The 23873-nt window shown below is 44.5% G+C and overlaps 3 protein-coding genes across 12 annotated transcripts in view; 1 reads left to right on the top strand and 2 right to left on the bottom strand.

Moving 5' to 3' along the window:
- slc4a4a (solute carrier family 4 member 4a) overlaps positions 1-5058 on the bottom strand; it is a 41015-nt gene extending 35957 nt beyond the window's left edge. The window contains exons 1-2 of one of the 5 annotated variants that reach the window (XM_076047040.1): positions 4801-5058; positions 4113-4216 (exon numbers count right to left, since the gene is read on the bottom strand). In XM_076047040.1, the coding sequence (XP_075903155.1) occupies positions 4113-4129 (17 nt within the window). In that variant the 5' untranslated portion in view covers positions 4130-4216; positions 4801-5058. Of the gene's footprint in view, positions 1-4112; positions 4217-4501; positions 4596-4800 lie in introns of those variants that run through there. The other 4 variants (XM_076047036.1, XM_076047039.1, XM_076047037.1 and 1 more) reach the window with 4 other exon arrangements.
- A 3533-nt stretch (positions 5059-8591) lies between these two features.
- On the top strand, positions 8592-19884 carry rufy3 (RUN and FYVE domain containing 3). 5 transcript variants are annotated; one of them, XM_076047141.1, is made up of 19 exons: positions 8903-9136; positions 11285-11441; positions 12549-12722; positions 13115-13232; positions 13311-13412; positions 13492-13615; positions 13731-13795; positions 14436-14501; positions 14597-14666; positions 14774-14863; positions 15280-15360; positions 15536-15703; positions 16033-16130; positions 17197-17316; positions 17649-17748; positions 17859-17944; positions 18040-18067; positions 18156-18233; positions 18632-19884. In XM_076047141.1, the coding sequence occupies exons 1-19, from the start codon at positions 9053-9055 to the stop codon at positions 18773-18775; spliced, it is 1953 nt and encodes a 650-aa protein (XP_075903256.1). In that variant the 5' UTR covers positions 8903-9052; the 3' UTR covers positions 18776-19884. The 5 variants fall into 5 exon arrangements, with proteins under 5 accessions (XP_075903258.1, XP_075903255.1, XP_075903256.1 ...); XM_076047142.1 differs by having other exon boundaries at positions 8998-9136; positions 11254-11441; XM_076047140.1 differs by lacking the exon at positions 11285-11441 and having other exon boundaries at positions 8593-9136.
- A 503-nt stretch (positions 19885-20387) lies between these two features.
- grsf1 (G-rich RNA sequence binding factor 1) lies at positions 20388-23777 on the bottom strand. 2 transcript variants are annotated; one of them, XM_076047147.1, is made up of 10 exons: positions 22902-23777; positions 22651-22789; positions 22251-22406; positions 21987-22121; positions 21644-21782; positions 21413-21540; positions 21031-21116; positions 20777-20885; positions 20636-20684; positions 20388-20491 (listed from the first exon to the last, which is right to left on the bottom strand). In XM_076047147.1, the coding sequence occupies exons 1-10, from the start codon at positions 23115-23117 to the stop codon at positions 20488-20490; spliced, it is 1161 nt and encodes a 386-aa protein (XP_075903262.1). In that variant the 5' UTR covers positions 23118-23777; the 3' UTR covers positions 20388-20487. The 2 variants fall into 2 exon arrangements, with proteins under 2 accessions (XP_075903262.1, XP_075903261.1); XM_076047146.1 differs by having other exon boundaries at positions 20777-20912; positions 22902-23768.
- Positions 23778-23873: the final 96 nt, after the last annotated feature.

Here is a 23873-nt window from a genome sequence, read left to right as displayed (position 1 = left end):
AGTGCGCACTCGATATGTAGTGGATTTAATCTAGTGGCGGGGGGGGTGAGGCAGAGGACAGGAAGTCTGTGCTAATTGAGCAGCGCCGCCCTGGAACGAATGACAGAACAGGGGATGGAGATGGGGGTCATCAGACGGCGGGTTCTGGCTCCGCCCACAAGCGTGAGACCCCCGAGTCGAGGTGTCGAGTCGGTGGAACAAAAAGAAAGAAAAGGAAAATATAAACTTGGAAGAGTTTCGTCGGGGTTGTGGCTAATCAGTCGCACGCCCACACACACTACAAAGCCTCTCTCTCCATCTGCTGCTCCTGTAAAGCCTGCCTCCCCCATCCCCACCCATCCACCCCCCCACCAGGCACCCAACCCCCCTCCACCCTCCTCCACCTGAGAAACAAGTGGGCCGTCACATGTCTGTCTACTCATCCGCCCTTACAGGATTACGCTGGCTTTACTTAAATGGCAAGATGGGAGCGCGAGCACACACACACACACTAACACACACACACACACATACACAAACAAATACACACACACATACCCACACACGCACACAGGTCTATGACTGGCAGGCGTGCTGGTGTATCTCCAAAGTGTTCTCTCTAATAAACAGAGAGGTCCCCACAGGGTCGTCTTCTCCTTTGCAGTAAAACAACATCTGATTTGTTTTTATTCTATTTAATCTCATTCAGACTTCATCGGAAATTCTGAAATTGGGTCAAATGACGAATACCACAGAGAAACTGCGACTGTGATTCTGAGCAGTAATGAGTTTAGCCTGTACACTCAGTAAGGACGCTGAAACTGCAGTGGGCTTAAGAAAGAAGACATATTAATAGGGCAGAAGATCACATCAAGGAAGTCATTTGTCCCCTTCAAGAAAAATAAACACACTAGATAAACTCCAGATTTTGCTTATTTTTTAAATATGAAATGGAGGAAGAGGTCTGTGAGTATAACCCCTTATATTTAAAGGGACGGACTGTGGGATTTAGCGCCATCTAAGGCTAAGACACTACATGGTAGACAATGTTGACATTAATGAATGAACGTCTCATTTGATAACATATCTTTTTTCTACCAGCTCAGATGTCTGTGTAAAATAACTCAAGCAGATCAACGTTCGGGGCTCTCTATTAATATATAATTATTATTTTTGGAATATATTGATTTATTGATTAATTTTAGTGACTATATTTTACTAAAGCCATACATTCATACACTTTCTGTTGTGTTTCATCTTAGAAGGTTGGTAAATATTACACACTTGGCCCTTAAATGGTGTTGTTGTGATTCTGCTGTTAGATATGTTTGAATTTTCTGGCTTCAGAAGTGTTCACAGGCCGGACCACCGCTGATCGTGATGTCTTATGTCTGCATATAATGCAGTAATGCTCCTCAGTCACCAGTCTCAGTGTCCTATCTAGGTCAAAGTGGATTGGACACCAGGGAAGGGTGAGGGGGTTGCCATATCCAAGGTCAAAGGTCAGCTACGAAGGGAAACGCTTCAGCTTGGTCCAGTTGCCAGTTTTTATTTTGTCAAAAAATTGTGACAAAACATTGAGAAAGCTACCGGTAATAATCAGACTGCTTTAGTTTTGCTGAATTTTCTTCTTGTCTTGCATAAAAATAAAACACTGACTGACATTAACTCTCCACCTGTAACGAGCAGTTAACTTTTTGCGGAATTCTCTTCAAGTGTTTTAGCATTTTCAGAACATCTCAGCACCATAGGTGTGATATGATTATTATCATTCATTTAAATATTATTACAGCTTAATTTATTTTGCCCTCCAAAAAAGTTATACAATATCGCCCTTTAAATTCCAAGATAAGTGGAAGGAACAAACTAACATTAAAAAAAACCTTCCCCAAAAATGTCATTTATGACATAAATGTGAATAGAATTGATAAAATTAAAAAATAATAATAATAATAATAATAATAAATCAATGCTATTGTCTAAAAGACAACACTCAAACTTCCAAAGGAGAACTGATCAGGCTTTGAGTTGTGGCCGTGTTAACTCGTAAACACACGGTCTGCTCTTTTATCTGTGGACTTCAACCAGCTCATCCCACTCACACTTTCCTTCCTGCCTTCCTTCCTTCCTTCTCCGTTGCCACCTATGGAACGATCATGGACATGACAGGCAAAAACTCCCCCCTCACTCTCTGTGACACGACTGGCTACGTGGCTTCACAGCGTTGCGTTCTGTATTTTTCCGAGCTGCGTTTTGGAAAAACGTTAGAGTCAAATGAATGTTCTTCCCCTGTTTTCTGTCTTTGCACTTTGTATTTCCCTAGATGCTTTTCACAAGCCACAGTGCAGTTATTTTACATGTCTTTTCCAAACAGCCAGTCCCTGAAGGTTGTTCTATTTTTATTTTTTCCTTTTCATTCCTAAGAAAATATTTATTTTATTACTGTTTTTAGTTCGACGTGAAGCTTTCAGACTGATAAAAAGTAATATATTGCTTCTTTGATTTGGACATTCTCTCAAAACCGGAAACTGGTCATGCAAGACTGCTACCACTAACACCCCGAGGTGCACAGTGACATCAGCGATCACCTGATGATCCCTTGTACTGTACGCTGCACAACACACAGGGTAAAGTAAAAAAGAAATAGTCCAAAATAAAAGCAAAAACCTTATTTTAAAACTATTAGATATTAGGATCCTCTTTAAAATAGCTTTTCATCAGGTACCTCACATCTTAAAGTCTCATGCTCCACATTTTATTGTGTCTAATTGAGCTCAAGGAGACAACAACGAACTTACAAAAAAAACGAGCACCAGCGATGACAGATCTTTGATTCATATATTTCAATGTTTCAGCGCTGGCAGATCAGTGGCTAAGACCTCCGTCGTCATTGTTACAATCAAAACTTGCAAAACTGCGACTTTGCACTCATGCCTGCATATTGGCGGCTCACTCTAACGATAACTTATCAGAAGCCCGCGTTTACTACCGGAGCTGCGGGGCCAGTCCCATCCAGGGCCGGCCCGGAGGTGCGCTGGTGTAAAATATCTGCTGTAGACGAGTCCCATCTATCCAGGATCTTTTTTTTTGTCGGCAAAATGTCAGAAGGTGTCAGATTTCCCTGAACCTTGCGGGGATTTCTTGCACACAATAAAATAAAAAGTGGAAGCCTACAGGTTTTGTTCAGCGATAGCCGCACTGGGGATCAAACTGACAGCGGCTTTCACTGTCGGCAATTATCGCACAAACCACACCACAGTTTAGGGCCGAGCACTCCGCTTCAACTACAGTTTCATCTACATCCCTCTGTACCGAACTTCCTGAATCAATGAGGGGCTTTAAAAGTCACAGAGACAGTTGAGATCACATGAGCTCTAATGTCCAAACAAAACGTGCACAAATGTGTTTGTGCAGGTGCTTCTCTGTTGCCGCAACACTGCGGGTTACGATCTCCTAACCCTGAGATCCAGTTTGGTGGGAATGCCATTTTAAAGGGCAAGGAAGCCGATCACGTTTTTTTCCGCAGAGATTTAAAACTTGTGGGAGGAATCGCAAGTTTTGTGTCAAACAATTCTGCTAAATATGTGCCCAAGCAAAAGATCCCTGCTTGGTTTCCCGGCCTGAAGTTGAAGGAGGCCCTCTGGGAGGTTTTTAAGATACGTGAGCAGAACAGTGTGCACATCTTTTCACCAGATCAACTCTGGTAAAAAGATGCTGAACAGGTAGAGCAGAATGTTATACAAAGAGGAATCGTAAAAAAAAATTTTTTAAAAACTCTTCCACACTGATCGGACCTACAAGGTGAGACGTTTGCACGGCAAAGTTGTGCATTGCACAGGGTAGCATGCACACACAGACCAGCATGCACAAACATGGTTTTCATGTCTGATTCTGCCAAATGATAAAGACCACTGCCGTCCTGTTGCAAAAGTTTTTTTTGTTGTTTTTTTTTCTTTGGTTTTTTTCAGTGACACCGCTGATCAAACTTAGTGACAAGCCACTTAAAGTGCACCTGACCTGCATGCTCTGCACACACACACACACACACACACACACACACACACACACACACACACACACACACACACACACACTATCACAACTCTTTGGCGAGCATGTCAGAAGTCACTTACTTCTTGCTGCCGCTCATGTCGTCTTCGGGTTGCGTGTGATAAATCTCCTTAGTGAATGTGCTGCACAGAGCGGATCACCGGAGCTGCTGATGATGTTTAACCTGCTAAAGTGAGAAGGAGAGGGAGGGAGGATGACAGAGGGAGGGAGGGAGAGAGAGAGAGTAACAATGACGAGGTCATTTCTCCGCTTCAGACTAGGAGGGGAAGTTTCCCGGGTCACTAATGGACCGGCTGAGCTAACAGGGAAAAACGCAAAACACTGCAAAATACCCGCGCAAAAAGTGCTCGCGCACTCTTTACGATTGATTGCAGAAATGAATACTACTTCAGTTGACATACTCCAAAACGTCGTAAAAGAAAAGCGCGCCAGACGCTGCGCAATTACGCACCAGCCACCGCTCAAACACCTCGATCCGTTTGTTGGGGCTTTAAAAGAAAACTTTGGACCGGTCGCGTTGCAGGATAGAAAACACCTCAAAGTGCCAAAAAATAAAATAAAAAGGTTGTCGGTGCTGCGTACAGGGAAGTGTGGCTCGCTGTGGTGAGCCGCAGCATGAAGCTGGTGGCCCAGGTGGTTCCACTGTAAGGCGCCTCCTGAACATCTCAGGGAGCCGCAGCAAATGTTGAAGTCCCTCTTCGTTCGTGTTCGCAGCTCCGGTGGTGTATGACAGGAGCAGCTGTCACTCACCTGGTGTGCGGGGCTGTGGCTCCTGCGGCTCCTGCTGCCTCCCCCTGCGGTGGCATGTAGGTAAAGAGGCGCGCGTCCACTGCTCGGCTCAATTTGTATATGGCGCAGCGCGGCGACGACACTCATGCATGCTGCCGCCTCTGTGCGCTGGGCCATCCTTCTGTCAACGCCACTCCTCCGGGGGGTGGAGGAGGTCAAACTGCTCCGCTGCTCCGCCGTCAGCGTAATCAGCTTTTCCCCCATCGAGTTGAGCTCAGGCGCCCGGCTGCCGCGCGCCAACACGGGCCCATCTTGACGGCGCGCGTCCTTTTGGGTTGCTTTGGATCAATTCAAGCAGATCTGCCTGTGTGTGTGTGTGTGTGTGTGTGTGTGTGTGTGTGTGTGTGTGTGTGTGTGTGTGTGTGTGTGTGTGTACTGTACTGTACTGTACTGTACTGTACAACGGCGCAGACAGACACATGGTGTTTGGTCTGTTTGTGTTTTGCGGAGAGGGACTCACGACAAAATGGTTTGGTAGGGGAGGGGGAAGCAAAATTAAAATAATATTTTATCAGTGAGCAACAATAAGAAAAAAAAGGAAATGGAAGTGAACAAGAAATATAAAAATAACAGCATTACCTATGACATAGATAGGCCCACTGTAAGATTCCAACTCAGACATCGGTATTTGGGGATATTTATCATAATCTCTGGGGGGAAACTGCTCTCATAACGCCATAAATCATTGCATTCTTTATTACTTTAGTTCCATAATTGTTATTTTAGTTCTGTGTCGCCATCTGTTGGAGGCACCGGGGCATTAATAGCTGGTGGAGTTGCAGAGATCAGCGCATTGGTAAAACGTAAAGTGTGACATCTATGCTTCTGAAGAAGTCTTTTTCCTTCTCATCCAATGTTTGATTCTAAATATCAATCTAACTCATGCGTCTTGTCTCTCAGCATTTTTAAGGTACCATACACTTATTTTCACACCTTTATTTTATCATTATTATTATTATTATTATTAGTAATAATAATAATAATAATAATAATAATAATAATAATAAAACCTACTCTATAAATTAAGAGAAAATTTAAGCCCTCTGTTTTCATCCTCATGCCTCCTGCTAAAAGTGATGCTTTGTTGGAAATTGCTTGGAAGGAGATGAAACAGGTGGTCTCAGTGGGTGGAGCCAACACCTACGTGTGATGTCACAAAAGGCTGATTTCTTATGTGTTTTACAACACACTTTCTGACAATTAAAGAAAAAGCAGGTCTAAGGATGAACTTTACTTGGAACACATATAATTGGTAGAAAATATTGATAAAGCGATTGTGGCTACTTTTAAATAAAGTTTCACTTTACTCAGCACATACCTCTGATGCTGCAACAACACTGCGACGACTTGATAGAGTCGAGGTGTCGTTTACCATCAGTCAGTTTTGATACTTGATACTTTTTGGAAAGTTAAAGGTTATTGCCAAAACACGACTGGCTTCTGCTGTTGAATAATTCTCCCTCATAGTCGGAAAAAATGTAAAGGTGAGGTGGATTTTCTGTTTTGAGTGTCCTTTAAAACAAGAAGAAGAGAAATCCGCAAAAAATACCCCACTCATCAAAACCTGAATGGGTGTCTACTGGGTGTTGCAGAGACATTTTCTTTTGTAGATCTATTTACATTATCTGAAACACCTGTTTAAGTTGTTCCCCTTTAAAGAGCTCACAAAACGATCATATTTTACTCAGACTTTGAGCTATGAGAGAAAACCCAAACAGCTGAACATCCGTTTGATCGCATGTCATATCAAACATGGCTAAGGAAATTCATTCATAGTGGTCCTTCATGTTTATGGTTCAGTCCTTGGTGGATCACACCAAATAAACACTTGGACATGAACGAGCAGCCGTAGCCAGGAGAAAGAGAACACAGTCTCTTGTTCTTTTTCCTTGAATTTTCCACAAGTTGAGATTTGTTCTCAAAACAATCTTAAATGTTATTATTCATAACACAAAATATTTTTAAGGCTAACATCAGAACGACATATCTGAGACATCTTTCCGAGGGAAGGATTGTCCCTCATATATGAGTGTATAACGCAAAACAGCTGCTGTTTTAATGCATTTAAAGCCCAAAGCATGTCAGCATTTCCATGTTTTCCCCCCATGTTCTTCTTATTCACTGGAGAAAAGATGGCTGGTTGTGTAAGGTCTGGAGACGCAATAACATAATGGGAATGGTTTTCATTCACTTCAGCTTTATATTGAGTTCAATTTCCCAAGCCCACCAGGGTTTTGACTTCACATTGTCTTAAACGGAGGATTTGTGAGATATTGGCCTTTTGGAGTTCAACATGTGTTCGACGTGTCCCGCAGATATGGACCGTTTTGAAGTGCTGCTTGGCTCCTGTCGTCTTCCTTCAGGGTTTTATTCTGTGCCAGCTCTTGTCTTTGATGTGAAATTGTGGCAGGAAATGCAGTTTTTGCCATCGACTTACTCTGAAATTGAAACTGGAGCATAAAGTGTTTTTATAAAATAAAAAAAAACAAATAAAACACTGTCTCAAACTGAATTTGAGCTTTTGGATAAAACCTCCTGTTTGTTTACATACATTTGGACTAAAGAAATACAATTTGATTGATTGATCGATCGATCTATATACCGTCTCAATATCTATAGAACTAACCAGCTTTAAATCAAATTGTCTTTCCTCTGCTATAGTATTGGCAGATGCAACAACTCAAAGTTTCCAATTTCTGAAAGTTTAGAAACAAAAGACAAACTACAAACACAACAAGATAAAGATAGGAGACCATATATAAGGTGCACTGACATACATGTGGAGACACTTAAAGCTTCTGTATGGCGGCATTCTTGGAGCGACTGTCTGGGTCAGTGCTATATAGTCTCTGTGTTACTGTTGCTGTGAGGCATCATATATGTCCAAGCTGCTGACCAAAATCAAGTCTCTGCGACAAACAATTGATTTTCTATTCCAGAGGTGGGCAAACTGTTTGCCTGGTGGGGCCACAATGGGTTGTAAGATTTGACAGAGAGGCCGGAGCAGCAGCAGATGGATGGAGTGGTTTGGTGTTTTTTTTCCTCCTCATAGGAGGAAAAAAATATATCATATGATATGTAGAAAACATGTTGCTTTATTGTCAAATGAAAATGAATAAAAAGTATCTTTGAAGCCCCACGGTATTTAGCTCTTTATTGAAATGACTCTGAAAACACTGGGGAAAAAATGCTGAAATACAGCTATTTTATAACTTAATGACTATTAATATCATTTCTTTAGGTTCAGCACTGGCCCTGTTTTTTGTTTGTTTTCTTTTGAAGGGAGAAAAAAAGCTGCAATTACACTAACGTTGACTGTCTACCTTTGCAATGTGGCAAAGTCCACAGACAGCTATCCAAGGTTAGAGACAACATCCATGTCAATGGAAGGGGCAACAACAACAAAAAGCATGAGTTTTGGTAGGAACACCAGCATTTTTTGTCGGAGGCTGTAAAAGATGCAGCGTAAAAGAAGCAGAGTAAAATTCCTCTATTGTGGGACTTCTTCTTCTTCCTATATGCACATCTGCATCTATAACAGTGTTGTACCCCCCTCATCACCTCTTTTGTATACTACACATGTAGCTGTAACACATATTACCAAAAATAAATTAGCAACATTTTGTGTTTTAACGAATGTCCAGCAGGTGGTGGTATTGCTTTCGAGTTTGTTTGTTTTTTTTCTTTCTTTTTTTTTCTTTACAGCCACACAGCGACTAAACCAAAAAGCGCAATGAATCATGGGAGCATCCCGTGACTCATCTCCCCGCGTGTGCATCATCTCTGGTCATAAGAGAGCTGACACAGCGCGCAAACTCTCGCGAAATTAGCCGCAGATTGGAGCGAAAATGCGCTGCATAGCTGTTTCCGGGTCAGGAGCTGCTGGCTGCTGCTACGGAGGACAGCGGTCAAGGCGGAGCGGTTAGTGGCCACATTTTGGAGCCGACGACGAGGGCTGCTGTTCACATTTCACTCGTGACGGCGCTCCGTGACGCTCACCCCGGTCATATGAAGCGAGTTTGAGCGGAGGGGAGGATGGCGGAGCGGGACACCCCTCCCGAAGCTCTGCCTCTGCGCACAGCTGAGGGACAACTTTCCTCGGACACGGAGAACGGACACGCTGACAGCCCGGACGAGAGCCTGTCGCCCACCTCGGTCATCTACTTCAAGGAGGCGTACAGCTCGTACAGCTCGGCCAACCTGAGCTTCGGCCATGCCGGCGGCGCCCCGCTGTCAGTCGGCGGCCTGCCACCACACTTCGACTTCAGGATCGAAAGGATCGACTCCAAGCGCAGAAGTGAGTTGAGTGCGGTTCAACTTGGAGTCACTGGTGCCGGTGTTGTGTCCCTACTGGTTTCCTTGCCGAACAGCTGCAGATGTCAGCAGACACGTCACAAATTCACAAACGTGCAGATGTACCACAGTGAATATAAAACACACTTCATTAGTACGTAGTGCTCCCTTAAAGGAGCAGATTGGCTGTCGAATGTAAATGTGTGCTGTGACTTTAACATCGCCAGTAAAATGTTGAGCATGTTTGTGAATTTGTGCAGCACATCTGCCACTGTTTGTTAAGGAAACCAGTTAAATTGTAAACCAGCAGGGTCATAACACCGGGCCGCGAACAGCAGCTTCGGGTCGGTCGGTCGGGGTGTTGCTAACATGCTAAGCTAACTTTGGACCTTGTTTCGACAACAACTTGCCCTGGTTGTTTTGGTTGGGAACACAACTTCCCTCTAGCTTTACTGTTTCACTTTTGCTGCCTCGTGAAGTGGTCAGTTGAACACTAAAACTACTTTTAATGTAATAAGCGAGACGAACGGTTTGTTGCTGTTGCTTTTACTATAAATATTTGCGTTATTTCCCCATACTTCCACGTCATGTGACCAACTCTGACTCACGCTTCGTACAAAAATATTACTGCACACAACAACGAAGAAGCAACTCTTTTGCAAGTTGTTTGCACTCAAGTAATTCTTCTTCTTTTTTTCATGCAATATTTAACATTCTTCATATGCATCTGACCCGGCCACGTCCGACCGTTTTATGATTGTACTCTTAAAGACCAAGAACAAACACCATTGTCTTAAGAGACAATATTCACTTTTTATTAGTCCTTTATAATATTAGTTCAAATACAATATACACTTATAATCTGCTTATAATTGCTTTTGTTTTGCACAATGTTCACTTTTCATCTTGTTTATAGTTAGCAAGGTATCAAAACATTTGTTCGCTCCAAAGTATTCTTGTAAAACTTGGCATTTATTGATTTTTTCCTCCAGATTTGCCGTACAAGCATCTTTTTATAAATATTATTATTATCTAAAGTAAAATAAATAAAAAAAAGTGACAACACAACAAGCCATTCCAACAAAGCATCAGTGTAACAGGAATCTAAGTCCAGGAGGAAGTTGCTGTAAATAGAGGGCTAAGTTACTTTTTTTTTCTGTACATCTATCAAGATCTTTAGGTAATAAATATTGGAAACGTACTTCTGTTGGGGGAGAAAACAGGATACATACGTGAATTTGAGTTTTATATGTCTAGTTCATGTTGAGATGCTGGTAACCTTAGAATTTGATAATTAATTCAATTAATTTTGCAGGCAGTTGCAATATACAGCGTTTGTCTCTGCCCACTGATGTGTTGTTGTGTGTCACAATGCCTTGTTGGATGCCTTGTCAGATATCTCTGTTCAAGGTCTGATGATGCTTCAGAGGCGGTTGAATCCTCTGCTCCATCATTAGCATGCAGTGGGTACTCAAGGGACACTCACCCCCCATCCCCCACTCAGACCCCAACCGCCCCCTCCCCGCCGCCTCTTTTTTTCCTTTTTTTACGCATGCACCATCTGCTCACGTGACAGTGAATGGCTGTGCCCTGCGCTGCTCGTCAGCCATCTTGGTCGACACCCACCCAGTGCATTCACTGCGGTGCACAGGCAGCCTCATCACAGCGAGCTGCTGCTGCTGCTGCTGCTGCTGCAAAGCCCACCAGAGGAGAGGAGCTGTGATTTGTTTAATTTTCTTCCTCCTCGCTTTTCACCGGAGCTCCTCTCGCATTTTTAATTCCGCGGTCGCCCCAGAAAGGACTAAGGAGCGGTTGAGGAGGAGAAGAAGAAGGTTGAGGAGGAGAGGAGGCCAGGGCAGCCTCTCAGACAGCAGCCAATTTCACTCAGTGGCAGCCAGGAGGAGAGGAGGATGCAGGCATAAAGAGGAGGAGAAGCAGCTCCCTTCCTATCACCTGCTGCAAGCTGCTGAAGACCCTTCCCCTCCCCCCGCCGTCGATCTCCTCTCGGACTGATTCTGGAAGCTTTGATAGCCTCCTGGGACAAAAAGCCGCCGCCGCCGCTGCCTGTCCCTGTTGTTCTTCTCTCTCCCACGGCTCTGTTTGGTTTTTGCCTCACATTAGCTGAGTCATCATGTCTGATCTGACGCCTCAGAGCGAGACCCCGACCCCCACCACCGACAAGATCACCCAGGCCGCCCGCGAGACGCTCTATCTCTGCAACTTTCGCGTGTCGGTCGACGGCGACTGGCTGTGCCTGCGCGAGCTCAACGACATCTCGCTCACGCCGGACCCCGAGCCGGCCCATGAAGGTAACCGTTGTTGGGCCAGTGTCAGTGTCCCTGCTCAGGGCGTGGTGACGCGCGGGGTCCTCACGGGCTCTTTGCCTTTGGAGCGGTGATGACGAGCTCAGTTTGAGCTGTGTCATGGTCACTTTGGAAGGAGGGGGTGGTTCGATGTCTTGGAGGGCTGCTTGTAAATAAGCCAGGCCTTAGCAACAAGGCATCCAGGAAGTGTGGGCGCTTGTGTCAGCTAAACAACTTGGGGACGTGGCAATTTGATTACTGCAGTGCTTGATGTTTGTGTCTATTATCTGTGATCTTGGACAAAATAATTGAAGTGATCTCCATGTTTGTTGTTGTTTCTTTGGATAGAAACGTCATTTTCTTTTTAGATTATTATAGTCTATCTTTTTTTTTTTTTTCTATGTTTTCCCACATCATAAATCTTAAAGAGGAGATTTCAAAGGAAATCATTGTAGATGTATTTGTTGTCTTCGCACTTCTTCCTCTGTCTTGTGCCACGCCTTCTCCCAGCACAAAGCAGACTGACTGGCAGGTCTGTTTTTTCCGGATGGTCACTTCAGACTTCCCTGCAGACTCTTTTCCAAACTGCAAACGCTGCAGTTCTCGAGCTTTTAACAATCAGTTGTCTCTTATAATGACATCACGTCGTTGCAATAACAGCCGGGGACAGACTGACGACTGAGGGAGCAGGCGACTCCCTCCTCACTTTACAATGTTTTACTATGTAGCCGTCTCTACTGAGGGAAACCCTTTTGCTATACAGCACAGTATAAATATATTAATAGTAAGTTAAGATTTATGGCTTTGACTGAAAACCCTTTCAGTGCCCGTTAACCTTGCGCATTAATAATGGATTAGTCATTGACGCACTGTAAAATCACTAGAGAAGTTAAGTGCTGCCGCTGTTGTCTTATTTAAAGGCTTGTTTAGATTCACATTCAAAAATAAGAAATTGTTTTTTTGTTTTTTCCCGCAAGCATCTTCTTCTAATATCAGCTTCACAAACCAGAAACCTGATCTGTCACTACAACTGAAGAAAATCTGCTCTCTTTTTTTTGGCCTTTGTGTCAGCTGTGCCGTTGCCTCACTGAGGACGTGTTGTCACACTTTCAGACCCGAAGGATCCCATCGCCATCGAGAGGCTCAACTTGATGAACATGGCCAAACTGAGCATCAAGGGCCTGATCGAGTCGGCCCTCAACTTGGGCCGCACGCTGGACTCTGACTACGCTCCGCTGCAGCAGTTCTTTGTGGTGATGGAACACTGTCTGAAACACGGCCTGAAGAGTACGTAAAGTGCAGCTGCACATTCCCAGAGGATCTCAGGAAGTCTCACTTTGTACCTCAAACACAGGAGATTTACTGTTGTTTTACAGTGTTCGGATAAATCAGGTGCCTTTACAGATCCACGCACATTTTTGCAAGTTTTAGTACCAAAAATGTGACGTTTGGAAAAAAGTCCCAATTTTGAAACAATTTATATTTTCCATCTGACGTACAGGCTTGCAGCTTACAGGCTCCAAGTACTTTATATGCTGTCTCCACCAATTCTGGAGTAATTATTACACAACACCCTAAAAAATTATTAGACTTTTGCATAATCTTACCTGACCCTGGAAACACTGGCCAAAGTGTGTTGAAGGCGTGTCATGATCAGCAGTGTCTCTGTTCACCCTCAGCCAAGAAGACCTTCCTGGGCCAGAACAAGTCCTTCTGGGGGGCCCTGGAGCTGGTGGAGAAGCTGACGCCCGAGGCAGGAGAGATCACTGCCAGCGTGAAAGACCTGCCCGGACTCAAGTGAGCCTCATCAAATCCATCCCGTTGTTTCAAAACAGACGGTACAGTTTGACATGACCAAGATTCCCTTTCCTGCAGGACTCCCCTGGGTCGAGGGCGAGCCTGGTTGCGGCTGGCGCTGATGCAGAAGAAACTCTCCGACTACATGAAGACCATCATCAACAGGAAGGACCTGCTCAGGTGTGTGCATCGGCGCGGACGTTGGGTTGAAATGTTCTTCATTTCTCGATTTTCGCTCACCATCGTCTCGTCTCCGCAGCGAATTCTATGAGCCCAATGCCTTGATGATGGAGGAGGAGGGTGCGGTGATCGCCGGGCTGCTCGTCGGCCTCAACGTCATCGACGCCAACCTGTGCATGAAGGGAGAAGACCTGGACTCTCAGGTGACTCTTCCATCACTTCTCACTTTGTTCCCTCTGTCTCTCCAACAACTGATCTGCTTCCCCTGCTTTTAGTTGGTTATTGATTTCTCGTCTCCCCTCTGATTACTGGGACCAGGTCGGCGTGATTGATTTCTCCATGTACCTCAAAGAAGGAGGACACACCAGTAAAAGTGCAGAGGGGTGAGTGATGCTTCCCGCCGCCTCTATCGCCACATTCACTCCAACTGTTTCTGATGCTCCGCCTTGTCGTGGTCCACCCTGCATTGTTTCACAGATCTGTGTGTCTCATCCCAGTGCAACGCCAGTGCAGCTTAGTATAGTTTTAGTGAGTTCATTTCAGTGGTTTTCAATATTGTACATGTTTTAACATTGACAAAACAATGCAATAATTATAATCATCGACCAAAAAGGTGTAGGCTGAAGCCTTTGCTTAGCGTCACAATGGATGAAGTTGATTGAGCTTCAACAACATGATTTTTAGCCCTTTGTTTACAGGTTTGTGCTGAAGAAGCACTCTGCCTTAGGTGTTGTTGTCACAGATCTGGAAAAGCTTTCAGTGCCCCGTGTGACATCACAAAGGGCTGACACACACGCAATTTCCGACAAGTGGAGCAAGCAGGAGGAGCAAAAGATGGACTTGACTCACTTCTTTCTGTCGAATGTGGCACCTTTCAAACTTTCCGAACTGTTTATAGCGGCAGTTAACTGACCCCTGTTTTATCCAACTGTCAGTGCATCCGTTTACCTGTTTCTTACAGCCGCTGCCATGCAAACAGATAATAGATAATATACGTTTTTTTTCTCCTGTGTGCTTCCTCAGCGACGGTCAGATCACAGCCATCCTGGACCAGAAGAATTACGTGGAGGAACTGAACAGACATCTAGGGTTCGTCAGAAGGACTTCCTTCACCACGTTGCAGCCTGTTGGACCCGTCCCATCCTCCTCACCCCGACTGATCTAATGTGTCTGTGCGTTTACAGTGCATCAGTAAATAACCTCCAGGCCAAAGTGGACGTCCTGGAGAAGTCCAACACCAAGCTGACAGAGGAGGTGAGGTTTGCTCCTAATAAACACGAGTGCCTCAAGAAACCTTTTTGCTTGGCAGCTCTTTGTGCGCGGCTGCTCTTATTCTACATGTTTACTGTGTGTCTGTGCAGCTTGCAGTAGCAAACAACAGAATCATCACTTTACAAGAGGACGTGGAGAGAGTGAAGGAGGAGAGCTCCTATCAGCTGGAGTCCAGGAAGGTAAACCAGTCACCATGCATTTGAGAACCTGTGACCTCAAAATGACTTCCAGCACAGCAGGGACACCTACTGGGCCAGTTTGGGATCTCACATATAAATTGGAAAGAAAGCAACTGAAACTTGCCTTGAAAAATCACTGTTTTTATCAAAACATGAAGGGTAGTTTTCCGGATTTTTTAGGATTTGTGGTAACATTTAATATTTAACACTCTTATTCTATTTTCATTCTGAAATATTTTTAAAAGCCTTCAATGTAAAAGCAGTAATTGGGTACAGTGATGACTATTTTTAGCTGAGGAAAACACTGTGTTTTTTGCTCTTCTAATGCTTCCTGCGTTTCTCCGACGCTTCATCGTTTTTGTTTGTTCTTGCTGCGTTTTTCTGTCGTTTTTGATTTTCTTTTTCATCTCTTTCAGGCGTCGAGAAGCGAAGCGCCATCTGATGGAGTGCTGGGTGAAACGCGCAAGCAGCTCAAAGAGGAAACTTTGCTCCGATTGGTGCGTTTCAGCCGCCTTGAACTTCTCTCAAACTATTAAAAGATTATTTATTTTCTTCACAAAGCAAGCATAAAAATAGCCAAAATGGTTGTGGGGAGAAAAACATAATAACTGTGCGTGCGCTTCGCTTGCTGGAACGTCGTGCTGAAGTCAGAGTTCTGTGCTCTGTGTGCAGGATGTGGAGAAGGAGTTGGAGGTGCAGATCGGGATGAAGCAGGAGATGGAGCTGTCCATGAAGATGCTGGAGAAGGACGTCTGCGAGAAGCAGGACGCTCTGGTGGAGCTCCGGCAGCAGCTGGAGGACCTGCGTGCCATCAACCAGCAGCTGAGCCACAAGTCACAGGTGAGGCTGGACTTCCTGGAGCACTGTGTCGCTCACTTTGATTGTATTTATGTTGTGATTTTACCGGTGCTGCTCTGTTTTTGACCGTGTTTTATCCTTTTTTGAGGCTTCAATCTGATTCAACAAAAAGCCACTTTATCAGGCATCTAGGAAACATGACGCTTCCTTTTCTGTGCGTTTTAACAGGAGTATCTCCACATTTGTGGGGAAACAAAGTCCAGTGAGAGTAGATATAAAAGCAGCAGAAGACCAAATCAAGCCTCTGTGGTTCATCCACAATTCTGATGCCTCTTGGCTTCCAGTTGTCTCACGGCTCTGCTCCTTCTCAGAGTGCCGACGCCAGCTCCAAACAGAAGAGCGAAGTCATGGCACGGCTGGAGGAGAAGATCAACCAGATGACGGGGACTGTCAAGCAGATGGAGACCAGGTGAGAACTTCTCGCTCTGCAGCTGGGATTCATGCTTTATTATTATTGTTGTTAATATCATCACAGAATCACTTAATCTCCTGTTTTTTTTCCTCTCTCTCATCCGTCGTCATAATCTTCCATCGTCATTATTTTATTTATTATATTTATTTCTTCATTTCTTATTTCTTTATTTTCAATGGTTTGATCAGTGAGAAGCACTCGGTGAAGCAGGCCAGGAACCTGAACTCGGCAGCAGAGAAGCTGCTGCAGCTGCAGCAGTAGCTGCAACGTTTTCGACAGCCTAAACATACAATCCCGCCTAACTTAGACTCATAACCAAACTAAGATTTGTGGGGCTTTTTTTCCTTTCTCTTGTACAAAGCTCCTCTGTTGTTTAGAAATAACATAACATGGGTACCACACCACCACCTCCTGCAGCCGCCACTCTGCAGCATCAGCTTTGACTAGTGTGGACTGGATCCCACCTTTAGCTGCCCTTCTCCCCTTGTGTTCTCCCACTAACTTTGGTTCACACGTCTGCTTTCTACTTGGGTTCGTTGTTCATTTCCAACAGAGAAAGTAGCCGCCTGGCGGCTCCCCTGCCACAGTAGGATGAGCAAATCAGATCAGAGCGTTTCATAGACGGTTCATGGACTTGCCGCCGTGTTATTCCAAAGAAATTCGACCACCGCCGGAGACTGTGCCTCGATATTTTCACACCACTAGAACTATAAAACAAACAAACAAACATGCAAAAATAAATAACACAAGTTGTGCCACGCGTAGGCACTCGTATCAGGAGGCAGGGAAGGGCAATTTGAGTCGATGAGGTTTGACTTGTACGTGAACATGACATTGATGTAAAACTGTAGTGACCATTAGGCTAATAAAACCCTCAACCAACTCTGCAACCTGCTTCATCTTCTTTGGTTGAAGTTTCCCCTTCGCTTTTTTTGTTTTAAATCATTTCAGCCCTGCTTTCCTGTCATGTTTTATTTTGTTGTGTGTGTTCAGTTTGTTTTTGTTTTTTATGTGTTGATACCTTATTGTTACATCAAACGACCCCCCCAACTTTCGAATGCAGATACAAACAGGCGGAGAGAGAGCGCGACTCGGCCTTGGAGGCCAACCGGCTCTTCAAGCAGGACTTTGGAGACAAGATTGAGAGTCTGCAGGTGGAGGTGGAGCAGCTGACCAAGCACAGGTAAATCAGCGCCACCTAGCGGAGGTGTTTGTGATCTTTGTGATGTCACAAAGACTTTATTTCCAGAGCTGCGTGTTGTAAAACAAACAAAAAAATGTCAAAGGAAAAGTCAAGGAGGGATTTTTCTTATTTCTGGAGAATTTGTTTTGTCTTTGAATTTGACGTTGGAATTTTGATCGTTTGTATCGTTTGTTTTATGAATAAACCCACAGAAGATTTTCAGTTTCAGTCTTAAATTGCCCAGGCTTTGGGGTTTGATTTTGTTGTTTATTCATTTTTTCATTGTTTTATCACCATGAACGCTGCTAGTGAGAGCCGCTGTTGTTTTCCAGGGCCAGTCTGGAGAAGGAGCTGAGGAAGGAGTGGGAGCAACGCAGCGCCGCTGCAGCCAGACAGGCCAGAGAGGGGAGGCGAGCTGAGAGCGTGTCTCAGGTAAAGAGCGACTGACCCATCCAGACACTGGTGTGAGCAGCAGCTGCTTTCCAGCTGCAGCCTCTGTTCTGTTCCGACACCTCGTCTGCATTTCCTCCTCCCGCCACCAGAGCCTCCCAGAGTCGCCTTCGGTCAAGAGGCTGGACGAGCACCTACTGATGGGAGCCGAGGACAAAACCAGTCTGAGCTCCAGCTTGTAAGAAGTCGGACGAGATGCGTCATTGCAGGAAATTATGCATTTTCTTTCCACTGCACCTGTATTAATTTATTCATTTATTCTCTTTCTTCAAGGTCCTTGTCTCATCATGAGGATGAACAGGTGAGCGCTGCCACCGGCTAATTTGGTGCCCGACTGTGTATCAATAGTCATCTCTTGATTGAGTTGCTTAATGACTGGTTTTCTGCAGGATGAGTCGTACGTGGACATTGGCCAGCCCTCCATCTGCACCATGTGTGAAGAGGAAGACTCCCTTTTGCGGACGAAGGTGCAGCTGTGACACTGCTGGGCTTTTCGGACATCCACAGCTTCTGCACACGCTCACGGCTCTGCTGCTTAGAAAGGCTGCGCACTTTAAAGTTTGCTGACAGACACGGAACTGACGAGTTTGAATTTGTTCTCCAGCTGGTTGATATTTTTATCTATTAAGCACTTTGTTAAAGGTAAAGTCCCAGTGACAAAAGCAAAGCAGGGAGGCAATGGGCACCATTTTTACAGTCTTTGGTCTGAGCCGGCCAGGGATGGAACCCACAACCTCCCAGTCTCAGGGCAGGACACTCTACCACTGAGCTGCTCTGATGATGATGTTTGTTACCAGGGTTACCGTTCAGATTTCTTCAGCTTATTTCATTGGGGTGCATATTAATCCTGCCTTTCCGTCCGCAGAAACAGTGCAAGAACTGCAGCGGGCTTTTCTGCGAGAGCTGCGTGCGCAACGAGCTGCCGCTGCCCTCGTCCATCCTGCCGGAGACGGTGTGCACCTCCTGCTTCTCCCTGCTGCTGCAGCAGTACGCCTCCACGCCCACATGAAGGCACTCGCTCGGCTCGCTCACGGCAAGAACGCGCCATTGATTTGTAAAAGTGGCACTGGCCAAAATGCACTTTCTGCCCTGGTTAATGACGGATCCCAGCGAGTTCTGACACTTTCTGGACTGGTGTTAGTTTAGCTGCCTTGAGTCAGTCCAGATCGGTTCCTCTGAGGAGCTGTCGAGAACCAAAGTCCTCGTCTGTGGATCAAAGTGTCAGTCGAGCTGCAGTGGACTTTTAATATTGAGGACCTTCAAAAAATGAATAGTCTAAACAATTATTATATATATATGTGTGTGTGTGTGTGTCTATGTATATATATATATATATAAATACACACATACACACATATTCCTTGGACATTACTGGTTTGTGAGAAGACCATTTAAATCATCTCACGAGTTTAGATCCAGGTTTTCTTCAACACTAGGTCAACGGTAGACGTCATTCCCAACTGAATTTATTTTAAAGATAAAAAAGTTTTATTTAAAAAAAAAAAAAACCTGGTCAAAAACTGGATACTAGGTTTTCTTTTTCTTTTGAAGAGTGTGATCTCTATACAATCACAGGTCAGCATGTGATGAATGATATCATTTACACTTTGTTCTAAAAGTGGCGCATTAGTCTGAGTGTCGCTGGCAAAATTAAATATCTCTGACATTTTTGCCAAAAACATGGAACTGCATAACCATGAAAACACTGAAAAAATAGTGAAAGTTTTTTTTTTCTACATCTTTAATACAAATATCACCAGAGTTGATGTTAATGTAGAGATGACGGTTCTGTCTGTAGCTACGCCAAAAAAAAAATTACTACTACTCACCAGACTTGATGATTCCGCTGAATAATCTGTCATTTTCGGGGCATCTTAACATTTTGTGGCGCTTTTTTTTTAAATGCATGACTCTCTCATTTGAAGTGGCTTCATCAGTGCAACATTAGCGGCGCAATTCAGGGTTTATTTTTTGGTTTTTTTTATTCATGTCTTATTGATTCATGCAAAAAATGTCAAAGTAGAAGCATTTAGTTAACGTTTAATTGAGCCAGTAGGAGCTACAATAACTAACAGCTGGAAATGCCGCTAAAATACATAATAAACTTTTATGAAGTTTTGTCAGTTTGTGACTGGATTATTTGACCTGAACTTGTCTCATTTTAAAGGAGTTATTCGTTTTTAATAATTATACATTGAATTGGATTCATTTCAAAGAATTTGGTTGTTTAATGGTTCCATAGTAAACCTATATTTTAGTTATTTGGGTATGATCCAACTGAAGGTAAGAAGCATATTTAGCCCTCTGTTTACAGCCTTTATCTTGGACTCAGGTTTTTGCTAAACCTTTGTTGGACCTTCCACGTGACTGGAAGTGGACATAAGCGGTCTCAGAGGGCGGGGCCAATATCTGGCTTAACATATGCATGTTTGTTTTCATCAAATACTAATGTGTCTTTATTTTCCTGCATTTGTCATCATTTACCTTTTCAAAAGCAGCTACAATCCACAATCTGCAACAGCTCTTACTGGGCACTTTGAACTACACCTCAGTAGTTCAAAGTACCCAGAGGCAGTGTCACTGCCGAAACTCACGTCCACAGATGGAACAGAGACCCAGAAGGCTTTTTGTCATGTTTATTGGTTAATGTCCGCATCAGGCTGCAAAAAATAAATACATTGTCTCGTCTGGTGCACATGCTCGGCATCAAAGTGTCCACATTCACCTGGATGAGAAAGGAGCGCATGATACATTACATGTGAGCTAAAATATCAGCAGAAGTTTGATCGAAAGGTTAAAACGCGGGAGGATGGAGTTTCTGTGTCGACAGTGAAAATCTCAAGTGAGTGGATTTGGACGTGTTCTTCACCTCTGGTCAGGATCAGCCGAGTTCAGGAAGAGCTCGATGTAGCGGTCTCCTGAACATTTGAGGAGGTGTAAACATTACAGACATTAAATATATTAGTATTGCATCAGACTTGAAGTGTGAGTGGAGTGTTTAGTGTCTTACCGATGTGCTTCCTGTCTTTGGACATGGCAGCTACTGCATCCTGGTGGCAGGTGAAGAAAACATCGGCTTCACCGGTCAGCCGGCCATTGGAGCCGCATTCCAGCAGAATCTTGGACACGATGAGAGGAGAGAAGAACTGCATGGGCGAGCAAAAAAAAGACACAGATACACTTTGTTAAATCAAATGACCTCAAACACAGCAATTCAACAAGAGCTCTGAGCTTCAGCTGCTGGACATTCTCCTTTTCTTTTACCTCTATAATATCGTCTCCAGCTGCGTTGAAGGGAATCCCTCTCATGTGCACGTAGTGGAGCTGAACTGTTGAGCTCTGGGGAGATCCTGGTAGAGGAGACAGCGATGTGAAGCCTTTTACATCTTACACAATCAACTAAACTACTGAACCCATCAATCTCTTTACGATTACAATACAAAACTCCCAAATTTATTTGTATTTTAGCAAATCAATAATTTCTAATGTTTTCACAAAGATTGCTTCCCATATATTTGAATCTTTGTTGTTGTTTGAATTAATAACCACTGCTTGCACTAAACTAATGTGAAAAAGGTACAATTCCCTTTTACAAATAATGTAAAAGGAAAAACGTCTGTCTAGAGGCTCTCTGAAAGCTCCTCACTGCTTGTGGTGCTGCTCTGCGCGGGCGTCCTCCTGGGGGCCGGCTGATCGCTGCTCTGGAGAGACCCTGAACTCCTCGTCCTCCTGCTGTGGACTTCGTCACTTCTGCTGGGGAACACCTCAATGTATCTGCAAACAGCAGACGGCATCCGGTGAGCCACACACACAAATGAGTCCAGTAGCTTGAGGTGGGATGATGAGAGGAGTGCAGGTCCCACTGCAGGCGGCCCACCTGTGTCCCATCACGTCTCTGTCTCTCTGCAGAGCCTTGGTGGCTGCTTCCGGAGAAGAAAACTGGACAAAGGCATCTCCAGAGTTTCTTCCTTGGCGGTCTGTGATGATGGTAACTCCATTCTCAACAATGTCTAAACCTGAAGGTTAGAAACGCAGACACGTTTGTTTGTTTGTTTGTTTTACCTTAACTTGAACTACTGATGAATTGAAGTACAAAAGGACAATTATGCTTGTGAGGTTGCTCCACACTGCCAAAAACAAAGATCTTGGACATTTTAATTAACCGTGAAGAAGTTCTTACACATAGACTTGTATGTGTGTCTACTTAAGATGCAGTTAACCTGAGAAAAACTCAATGATGTCGGCCTCAGTGCTGCTGAAGGGGAGACCTCTGAGCCGCACCACTCCATCATCAGCGGGAGTCGGGATGGCTTTCTTCAGGATGGCTTCAGCGTCCCTGTTCGTCACTTCAAACACTGCAAAATCACAAAAATGGAACAACTTATCGCATAACTTTTAGTTTTTACTTCCTAAATATCTGAGGAAAGTACAGTGTGTTTGCCGTCAGCGGCTCAGACCTCGACTGTAACTTAAGAATGACAAACCTTCAACGTAACGAGGGCCGAGGTACTGGCGGTGCTTCTCCAGAGCTTTGCCGACGTCCTCCTCGTGCTCCATCTCCAGGAAGGCTCGGCCCGACCGTCGGCCCATCCTGTCCGTGGTCATATGGATCCCATTGACGCCATCTCGGATCCTGCAATCTAAATCACAGGAAAGATGCATCAATTCACTGTTTTGATCCTGGGTTATTTCATGAAAGACCAACTCAGGCTGTTCTCCTTTGAGGTGGGTCACTAAAACACCCCATCCATCTGCTGCTGCTCCGGCCCCCTCTGTCACATTTTACAATCCACTGTGGCCCACCAGGCAAAAAATCTGGCCCACCCCTGGAATAGCTGCATCATGGTTCATAGAATGTCAGAAAGCCTATCACTAATAGCTCACCGGAGAAGAAATTGAGGAGATCCTCAGCTGAGCAAGACCATGGCAGACCTTTCACTTGCACAATGTAAACCTCCTTCTTGTCTGGTTCTGACTGGTAGGCTGGCAGTGGTGGGTACTCCTCCTCCCATGGTGCTCCGGCCTGCAGAGAAAAATCATTTACAGATATCTTGCGCGAACTTTCCTCCGCTGAATGACTGACGATGCCAACGTCGATCCGTGATACTCAGAATGCAACAGCAGGACGAACTAACCTTGGTGCAGAGGCCGACGTGGTTCAATTTCAACACAGACAGAGGCTGAAAGGATCTCTGGCGACACGCAGGTGTCCTTGTTTGCTGCTGAAGGAGATGACAGCACCGGTGTGACGACCAGCTCCCTCCTGCTTGGATCCCCGACGACAGCCGCGTCTGCCTGCCCGTGACGCACCGCCGCAGGAGGAACAACAGCGATCTACCGCTGCCAGACATTCTACACAAGGCTTAGCCGCAAGCAGGGAGCTAGTAGCCAGTCTTCACACTAAAATAGGCTGTTCCAAATAAACTCCGTTTCACTCCAGTTCCTCTTTCGTAGTGTTGACGGTTTAACGTGAAGTGCGGAGGCTGAGCGGAGCTCACGTGGGTCGGTCAAGGGCAGCGAGCGCGTCAAGGTAATGTGGAGCCGCTTACTGTTTCCGGTTTACTTCCGGGTTCCTGCTATAGTGAATGGGCTATTAAAACTTTATTTATAGAGTTAACTGTAAATAAAATACGTTTATAGTTAATTGAAATAAAATAAATAAATAAATTAAACCAGAATTTTCCGAGTGTGTGAACAGAAATGAAGTGATTTTTCATTCAGTTCCGCTCTAATTTTGCTCTAACAGACGACATCAGTCAAGGAATTGTAACAAATTCGGTCAACTTGACAATCGTCTTCGTCGTGAAAGGCTATTTTCTCTACTTTTTACTCATGCCCGATGTATACTGCCGCCTAGAGGTGTATATGAATATTAGTTTAAAAAATGGATATTGAAGTTGTGGTTATTTGTAGTGGAGTCAAGTTCTACTTTTTCCAGATTGACCAGTTAATTATCCTAAATCTCAATTTAATTTTCCAGGAAAACAGCAAATTTTGCCTTGTGTTTGAAAGTGGACGTAAACAAGGCAACGAGGCAACTGTTTCTAACCTGGAGGAAATGAGTGAGGTATCAACGCCCAAGACAAATATCGTTGTAACAAAAACAC

Source organism: Nelusetta ayraudi, unplaced genomic scaffold (assembly GCF_046127955.1).
Source record: "Nelusetta ayraudi isolate G7.1 ecotype Tasmania unplaced genomic scaffold, CSIRO-AGI_Nayr_v1 ptg000092l, whole genome shotgun sequence".
NCBI classification, from domain to species: domain Eukaryota; kingdom Metazoa; phylum Chordata; class Actinopteri; order Tetraodontiformes; family Monacanthidae; genus Nelusetta; species Nelusetta ayraudi.
Note: the sequence above shows the minus strand (reverse complement) of the source record. Positions and strands in the feature narration are given on the sequence as shown.